At 40.1% G+C, this 9,301-nt stretch overlaps 2 protein-coding genes across 3 annotated transcripts; one reads left to right on the plus strand and one right to left on the minus strand.

Moving 5' to 3' along the window:
• Positions 1–111: 111 nt before the first annotated feature.
• Positions 112–3,723, minus strand: LOC131991624 (uncharacterized). Of its 2 annotated transcripts, none has more exons than XM_059357095.1 (3): positions 3,180–3,723; positions 2,284–2,511; positions 112–1,902 (listed from the first exon to the last, which is right to left on the minus strand). In XM_059357095.1, the coding sequence occupies exons 2-3, from the start codon at positions 2,476–2,478 to the stop codon at positions 1,045–1,047; spliced, it is 1,053 nt and encodes a 350-aa protein (XP_059213078.1). In that variant the 5' UTR covers positions 2,479–2,511; positions 3,180–3,723; the 3' UTR covers positions 112–1,044. The 2 variants fall into 2 exon arrangements, with proteins under 2 accessions (XP_059213078.1, XP_059213085.1); XM_059357102.1 differs by having other exon boundaries at positions 3,159–3,723.
• A 54-nt stretch (positions 3,724–3,777) lies between these two features.
• LOC131991635 (protein phosphatase 1 regulatory subunit 3E) lies at positions 3,778–8,738 on the plus strand. The gene has a single exon (XM_059357118.1). The coding sequence runs from the start codon at positions 4,144–4,146 to the stop codon at positions 5,068–5,070; it is 927 nt and encodes a 308-aa protein (XP_059213101.1). The 5' UTR covers positions 3,778–4,143; the 3' UTR covers positions 5,071–8,738.
• The last annotated feature ends 563 nt before the right edge of the window (positions 8,739–9,301 follow it).

Here is a 9,301-nt window from a genome sequence, read left to right on the forward strand (position 1 = left end):
CCAAATCGGTGAGCTTTAATTCAGCTCTTAGTTCAGCATAGTGGAATATAATTCACAGATGTTTTGGTGATATATTCACGTTTGGCAAATTGAAGGCAATGTGCAGACCCTTTTTGTACTTTCTTATATAGAACATAAAACTGTATGTGTTTCTTCTTTTCACCTTAATGCAGTTACATATTGATCTACATGCTGAATCTTTACAAATCAGTCTGAAGTAACCATTTTATTTTATATGCACATCCAGGTAAGACAAAAGGTTTGTTTGACAAGGTAAATGCTTCAACTTTTCATTGTTAAATAATCCCACTAATCAGATCACTTCTTTTTTTTTTTTACAAGGCAGCTAAAAAACAACGAGGTAGTGTAATAAAGCAGAGTAACAAGATCTCAGTTGTAAATGTTGTTGCAGTAATTGGCTGGCCTTTGGAGACCAACAAGACATACAGTTATGGATATCTGCAATGATAAACCTTGCATAACCCATCCACACTCACCAGGAATCGCTTACTGCAGGATATAAAACAAACAATCGTATACAATTAAAATTGACTGAGCAGATGCAGTAGTTTGGCAAAAGTTTAAATAATAATGCATTATCACAGGCTACAGTACAGCACTGACTGTGCTGTAGATTAGTTGCTGAGGTTTAAATAGAAGAAAGTGCGAGGCAGGCGCACTGCCATGCTTCTTATGAGGTAGTTGCTAGGTAACTAGAACAGCTGAAAAAGGACTTGTGGGAACTGGTCGGAACAAAATAAAGGCCCAAATGACACGAAGAGCTTAACATTTTAATGTTCCGTTCACTTTTTATTGTTATGACCAGTATGTTCTGAAATGTTACGCCAGACTGAACTGACTGAACACTAAACCATATGAATTTCCTCTGCTTTGAGATACTTTTATGAACATGTCTTATATTGATTAAATCTTCGACAAACTGTTTTCTTTGATGTAAGCATTGTGTGATGTGCTGAGGCTGAACAAAAGAAGATGAAACAGGATTTCACTTGGTTGAACCTGAGAGTTTTAAGTGATTACGTACTACATACACACAGTCTTGCTGGGGTGCATGTGGGCTTGTGCACCTGCTACAGTGTCAGAGTGGAGGGCCTGTGTGAGGCTCTTGCCAACTAAGTAACTAGTGCAGTGCACCGTGTCAAGTCTGGAAGACATGGGTACCTGATACCTCTTGGGGACAGAAACACTCACAGCAGAGAACACGTGGGGGTTTTGTTGACATGTCCGGTACTTGGAGGTCAGGGCTGCAGAGTAACTGTGAAGCTCAGGGTTATCAATAGGTTCCACCCGAGTTCCTCTTGTTCTTCTTGTCCCGCTTTTCTTATCAAACATGAAATCATCTTCCTCAATGGTTTCTCCTGCTGGAGCTTTAATGCCACTGCAGAACTGGCTGGTAATTGGTGGTAAAAAGGTAAAGTTTTTAATGGGAACCACTGCATTATTGGGCCTCTGTCTGTGTTTCTGATGCTTGGTGGACCTGTTCTCTGAGTATTTTGAGGGTAGCTGGTGAGGCTGCGAAGGGGTCTCTCTTAGCCCCTCTTCCTTCTTTATCTTGTCTTTTAGTACAAGATCTGACATTGTTTTCTGTATTGCATTGAGGACAGGCCATTCTGAAGCATCTTTCTGCAGAGCTCCCACTGCAGGGTTACTCCAGATTCCTGCATGCTGGTTTAATAACATGGATGTCTTCAAGCTGTTATTCAGGCCCACACGAGACTCACAGCAGTGCTCTGAAGTGCTGGCTGAGCTGTCTGCATCAGAGATTGTTGGATCAACAGACAAGGCGGTCAGGTTGTCAGTCTCCTTATGCTTCGGTTTCTTGTACCTCTTCTGAGTCAAAAGTATGCAGCTCAGTGGAGCAACTCTGGCCCAACCATGCACCTGTTTTCAAATGAAATGTAATGTAAAATACAAAAACATCTGATTTGACAAGTTTGAACTGAAAATGCATCAAAATTTATAACTAGTCAAGCTGAAAGTGAGGGAGTTGAAAGTAAGCTAATATTGGTATGTGAGACTGAGTAAATTATATACCAATCTCAGGAAAAAATACTGTGGATATGTGGAAATGTTATTATAGTTCAGAAATTGGGGCATGTGTTGTTCACATTTATTTATCATTTTGCCACTGATGCACACTATGTAGAAGACTCGAACCAAGACTAGAAACAACATGCACTGCTGGTACAACCGGTTTCACTAAATCTGATGAAGGAAGGGAATAAAACAAAGTTTGCAGAAAAAAGATATTAATTTACTCACAGCTTCTTCCCAACCAGAGTAACAATGATACTCATGTGGCTCCAGTTCTTGCATCAAGTCCTCTTCACTGATATCTAGAAGGGCATCAGCATGTCTCCTCTCTGGTGTCTGCTCACTAACTGCCTCCTCCTGTGCTGGAAGCTCCTTGTCTGATCCATTCACAGCTGTGTGATCCACTTTTTTTAAGGTTGCCATTATATAGTTAGCTCATGTGCTTCATGATATTATCTAGGGAAGCAGAATACACAGAAATAACCAGTAAGAGGCAGTGGTGAAAAAGTATTCAGATATCCTAAGTAAAAGTACTAATACAGTACTGTGAAAGTAAATGTCCTGCATTCAAAACCTTGCTTAAGTAAAAGTACAAAAGTTATCAGCAACAAAATGTACTTAAAAGTATAAAAAGTAAAGGTTGTCATCATGCAGAAAGGTCCCACTCAGATTGTTTTATATAGGCTATTATTGGATTATCCTTCTTGATGCATTTATGTAAGCAGCGTTTTAATTTCCTCAAAATAGGGCTCATTTTAACAACTTAATATACTGGTATGAGGTTAAATTAATAAAAAAAAGTCTAACCACTTTAAATTGATCATGTTTTTTTATGTTAAATCTTGACCTGAAAAGTAACTAAAGCTGTCAGCTAAATGTAGTGGAGTAAAAGTTCAATATTTACCTCAAAATGTAGTGGAGTATAAATATAAAATAACATAACATAAAATGTCAAAAAGTCTCTTAAACTTGTACTTAAGTACAATGCTACAATGTTCTCATACTAACGTTTGTTACCACAGGTAAGAGGTAACGTTACATTGCTGAATTGTCTTAGCCGACATATAGTTTTGTTTTAAACGTTAGAAACCTGAAAAACTTACCTTACACCAGACTTTACTCACCAAAAGGAAGCAATATGTGTCTCTGCAGCATTTAAGATGGGTCTCTATCACTACCCCCATATCTGAAAGCACCGTTCACAAAAAAGTAACTGCTTCCTATCGTGTCGAGTTGTCTTTCTGCTCGACAGAGTTTTCCCAAACAGAAGTGTAGGAGCGGTGAATGCCTTTAGAGACCAGCTGCAACGCCGTCGTCATAGCAACCCGTAGAGGCAGCACGGGGAAGATGTGACGTAGTGAAAGGGGGAAGAGTCCTGCTGGCTGCTACTCCAGATGAATTATTACATATCTGTTATGCAATTAATTTACACACATACTCGCAGATAATCCGGTAGTGCACGCAGAATAGGAGAACAAAACAGAATAGAATAAAGACGTATGACTGGAAACTGTTGTAATAATAAGATGAAATGTTATGTTACATCACAGAAAATGCCCCAAATCCAATCAAAATGTCTCTTTCTTTATTTTCTGTTGGTTTGTGGGGTGTTGTGATCATGTCACAGTGAAAAGGGGGAAGTTACCGGTGTATAACTTGTGAGACAGGAAACCATTTTGGTTCGTTCAGCTCGGCACGTAGAGCTACAGTAGACGTAACTCAGGGGGTCACGTCAGCTGTAAGAGGACTGCATGTTCTTCACATGACAAAGGAAGCGAGCAATACTCACTTCTGCTGCTGAGAGTAAAGTATTTTCTTTTTTATTCTTTTTGCATTGATCAGATATTGGATCATATTCTTCACACGGTAAAATCTGAAGCGACTGTTCTGCAAACGCACACGTTGCTGGCTCACATCAGAGGCTTTAGTTATTGGTCCAGAGAGGAGCGGTGTCAACCTCTGACGCAGCCGGAGCACCTATCCGAGAGAGGGGACACTACCACCTGACGGCTCCATCTCTCCACACGCCGGCCCGGTCTTTCCCATCACGACTACATTTGCTCCGCAGTGCACAAACTGCTGCGTTTTATGGAAGCGGAGCCTGTGCAACCTGTCGTGGTCATGCTGCCCCCGAAGAACTGCCTGCCGAGGAACTACAGCTGCATAGCCGGACTCTTCGGGAGCCTGGCAGCGGCAAACCCACGGCTCGAAGATGGGGAAGATTTTGACATGATAAACGGTACTACCTGTGAAACCACCGAGTGCCCCGTGGTGGAAGAGAGACCACGGGGCAGAGAGATCTTCCTAAAACCTCCACAGAGTCCGAACCTACGACGGAGATGCAAGTCTCTGCCCACACCCACAGAGAGAGCGAAGTTAGAGATCTCCAGAAGCAGAAGTCCGACCAGTCAGAAAAAGGTCCGGTTCGCTGACTCCCTGGGTCTGGAGCTCATTTCAGTGAAGCATTTCGATGACACCGATGAGCCAGAGGTGCCGGAACGCATTTTGGCCAAACTACCCAAAGGACCCCTCCACCTGAATCATTTGGACACAAAGTTCCCTCGCGCTCCTGCGCAGTCTGTGTTCATGGAGTTGCAGTTCACCAACCCAGGCACACTACCCGGCTTTGAGCAGAAAGTGAGGGAGGTAAAAGTCATGTTAGAGACCGTGCAGGTGGATGAATTCAGCCTTTCCGGCTTTGTGCGCGTCTTGAATCTGGCTTTTGAAAAGAGCGTCTCTTTGCGGTATTCTCTCAACAACTGGATAACATTTATGGACAGTCTGGCGTCCTATGTCCCTGAGTCCAGCGACGGTGTCACTGATAAGTTCTGTTTCAAGGTAGTCATGCCTACTTACCTCGACAATGGAGGCACATTTCAATTTGCAATTAAATACTGTGTGGGCGGACAGGAGTTCTGGGACAACAATAATGGGAACAACTACAAAGTGCGGCGTCACCGGTTCAAGATGTCCCCACCTCGAGAATGGGAGAACGGATGGATTCACTTTATCTGAGCTTTATTGTCTGCAGTGGCACACTGCGTGCGTAATTTGCGCATAACTGATCTGATCCCCGAGTACCTTTAGTATGACTGTAGCTTGTTAAAGATGATGTTTTCTTTATTGCCTTTGCCAGCTACACACATGCTGTGAACCTGAAAGCAATTCCCCAGAATAATTCGAATATTTGTAACAGATTGAGCCGTGAAGACGTGAGCCTTTGATAGGTGCCGGGTGAGTGATGCTGTTAGATAATTTGCCTTGATGTCAGGGCTCTCTGTGCAGCTTGGTGCCCTTTGAGAGGGCATGTTCACGTTATGTAATGTTAGAGACACGTGCCACGGAAAACGTGCCGGGCATGCCTACTTCAGGCATCACAGTTCCTTCAGGGGATGCTGTAAAAATGATTTGGTGCCGGGGAGATGTTCATATTATCGGTTTGTTTTGCATGCGTGCAAAAAATATCAGCTTAATGGGAAGCAGAAAGCATCACATCTTGGCTGATCTGGATGAATCTATAACATAGTCCTCTTGTAATCTCCTGCAGGCTGGGAGAACCACACACATACACAATGTCTTACTAGGTTGACATCTGTGCAGGTTATTTTGTAAAAAAAAAAAAAAAAGAAAGAAAGAAAAATTAAAAAGAAATATCAATGTATAATTTCCCACTGTCATGCCATGGAGAATGCCTTATTTTAAGCCTTGATATGGGAAGTTGTGCATTGAATGATGTACAGTATTTACTTCATTAGGCTTAAATATACAAAATCATTAGATGATCATCACCCTTAAATTTACATTTTAAAATAAGGCCCCTTGGACATGGAAATTAATTAGTGTTCATTCTTAAAAGCCTGCAACCCAGGGACACCATATTCTGTCATAAACCAGAACTTAATGATTCAACACCAATGGTATGTTTTATTGCTGAATTAATGCAAAACAATTTAGTTTAGACAAATTAAACATATCAAGGAGGCCTAACCAAAATAAAAAGAAACTGGAAAAAGTTTAATTTAAAAAAAAGAAAATCCTCAAATTATATCTGCGTCATGTGTATTCCATAAAATCATTAAGGCTATGTTTATAAAGAATGCGCTTCAACGTTCTCATACTTTATTGTGATAGGAATGAAGCCCTTGAGCGAGGTTGTTGTCAAGGAAAATAAATCAAGTAGCAATGTTTGCAAGGTTACATTTACCTCAGATTACTTCCGGACCTTCTCTCTTCTTCTTCAGGTTTATACAACAGATGTTATTTTCATGGTACTTTTTTTCTAATGGATGCATTCAAGCAGAATAGTAGTATTGTACATTTGCAGACTCAAAACACCATGCATATTCATTTTTAATGTTCTTGATTGCACTGTGGAACTTTTCAGCAATGCTTTCTACAGACAAAGTAGCTATTACACGGACGACTGTGTTTAACCGGCTGTAAATGTACACCCTCAGTCACCACTGTGCAAGAATAGTGCTGCTCCTCACACCCCACACGACCTTAAGTGTGGAACCACAAGACTTTTCTGATATTCTCGTCCTGTGACTCATTACTTTCTGTACCATACGCACTTGTTGATGTTATTCAGGTAGTCTGTTCTCTCCAGAAATCGGCTCATTTGTATGTTAAATTAATGCAGTGGCAGGTAATTTGTGATCATGTACTTTGCTGCAAACAGGCTTGCATGTTGTAGGTACATTATTTTACCTAAAAGGCAAATATTCATCATGTTTTTAATGTATGATATTTTCAATGTTTTTGAACATGTAGAAAGTTGAGACTCCTGTTCAGCAAGTAGAGAAACAACAGGCGGGATGCTTTTAATTCCAGTGCTCTGACTGTAATCTGAACATCACTTTATCCTTTGTTTACATCATCATGGCATCAAAGGGAGGCTCTCCATTTAATGAGGCCATCAGGTTGGGATGTGGATAAAGACTATTCCTGTAACCACTTAGATTTTGGAGCAGTTCCACTGTGAATCCATCACTAATGTTTGTCATAAAATCTGACATGGCTTTAAATGCTAAAAGTTGTTGGATGGCCAGCACTGAGCTGATAGTTGCTCTTTCACATACAGAGTTGCATTTTCTATGTTTATTTAAATACAACCCTGATTCCAAAATAGCTGTGATACTGTGGAAAAACTGGGAACTTTTTTTTCTGAATTTGATGCACTTTGATTTTATTACATAGCATCCCAACTTTTTGTGAATCAGGGCTTTTCACTGTGGATATAAAAAGTCTGGCCCTAGCAGAGCTTACTGTGTGTTATGTTATTAAATTAGTGGGTATTTGCATATTGTCTGCTTTGTTCTGTGCGGACTTTGTTGAAGCATTCATGCTGTGCAATATCAGAAAGCATTAATTACCCGGTCTCAGGCTTCTGATGCGGGTACTGAGAGATGCATCAATACCAATTAATCACTGCCAACACATTGTTTCTCAATTTTAACCTTTTGGTTTCAACAAGTCCTGACAAGATTTTCTCTGTTTAGATGATACTGTGCAGTTTGAGATTGCTTGACATAAATGACTGTCTGAAGATAGCGCTTACTTCATTTTCCATCACATATAACTCTTTGGTTTGAGTTGTAGCCTTGTACCTCTCACACTGCTGTTGTTATTGGTGCATCCCTACTTTCAAGAAAATGAAGGGCTTCCAGTCTGATTAGGTTTTTGCCTCAATGTAAACATAATATTTTGCATCAGAACTCACTGATATATAAATATGTATGTAAATGTGTTAATGTTTATATTGAATGTCTTCCTGTTATTGTTCTATGTTGTGTGTATTTTGAAGCATTTCAAGAGCAGAATTGAGGGATGTGGATGGTAAAAGTTTGTAATCTGATGATCCTGTGAAGTTGGAAAACGACATATGAGCCCGAACTTGATGAATTTCTAAAGCACAGTTACAGTTAGATTTTCTCTAAATGATGTTTTACATATCAGTATGATACTGCAGAGTATCCTCTGAAATATGTACCGAAATGTGAGCAGTGTATCTGAATGAAATGAATACATTGGAAACCCTGTATGCACTATAGGTCTACATTGCCTTACTAAATATGAGTTTATTTAGAGACACAAAGCAAAGATGGAAGAATGCAAGTGCTTGTTTGTTATGAAATAATGTAATTGGGCTCTGGACATTGACAAGGGGACAAGGGAAAGAAAGGTAATGCTAGACGGACTTTGGAGTTTGATAATTTTGGCATGAGCGACTTATGATTGTAGCTGATACTGAGCAGACTCAGTCAAAGCAGGTTTAATGCACTTTGATTGAGAACAGGGAAAAAAGGCAAGGTTGCAAGTAATTATATAAATGAAAGCTTATCGTGTGAATAGCTACTAACCAAGACATTTTCCATTCTTCGTCCTCTTTTATTGCTCTCACTGTGGAAAGCCTAAATCACCTCTGTCTTATTTATAACCACTGTACTGCACTGGATTTATTTTAGTGAGTTTTTGGGTTTTGTAAATCCTATGCAACCCCTTCTGTGTTGTTACATCTGCAGTCACCCGACTGTGGTAATCTATATTGTGTGCTGTCTTTTATTTTGCAGTGAACATTAACCATGGTTGCATGTACAGCTGTAACATACCTTTATTTTCAGTTATTAATGTAACCCATATTTTGTTAAAACAATGGTTAATAAAGGCATTTGTGAAGGAAACTATGTACTCTGCCAGTACTTTAAACTATCAATCTCTATATCATATCAATATTACTTATTTCATTTAATTTCTATATACTTATTACATTACATCACATCTCTTAGAATCTAGAAAAACTCCACACTTTCTGTTATTACTGTAAAAAATAGGATATCAATGTGATATATGTGCAGCGTGTGCAGTGTTATGTGTGTTCCCAAGGTACCTGACTGTAAGATCAGCTGAGCATCTCATTCGCAAAAGGCTGCTGCTGGTCCCCATTCATAAAGCAGCACACTGCAGTGGGCTACAGCCATCGCCATTGTAGACACGGCTGCGGACATGTCCTTGAATTGATTGCAGTCTGACACCACGCCCCCATCTGTTCATGAGAGGGAGGGGTTGGAGCTTAAAGCAGGAAGAAGAGCAGAGGAGAGCTGACAAAAAGGTGCAACACACAACATGTAAAATCTCACATAAAAAGCTAATGATAGCATAGTATGTTATGACCTTTGCCACTTTTGGTTACATCCCTTGAGAGACATAAGGGTTTCCTTAAGGTCTAAAGAGTTAATGAAGTTAA

The sequence above is a fragment of the Centropristis striata genome, chromosome 2, assembly GCF_030273125.1.
Source record: "Centropristis striata isolate RG_2023a ecotype Rhode Island chromosome 2, C.striata_1.0, whole genome shotgun sequence".
NCBI lineage: Eukaryota > Metazoa > Chordata > Actinopteri > Perciformes > Serranidae > Centropristis > Centropristis striata.

Excerpts from the sequence above, each read along its gene's own strand:
- LOC131991635 (XM_059357118.1), top strand. The coding sequence starts at position 4,144 with ATGGAAGCGGAGCCTGTGCAACCTGTCGTGGTCATGCTGCCCCCGAAG.
- LOC131991624 (XM_059357095.1), bottom strand. The coding sequence starts at position 2,478 with ATGGCAACCTTAAAAAAAGTGGATCACACAGCTGTGAATGGATCAGAC. Across the intron at positions 1,903-2,283 it reads ACTCTGGTTGGGAAGAAGCT|GTGCATGGTTGGGCCAGAGT; the intron begins GTGAGTAAATTA and ends ATTTGAAAACAG.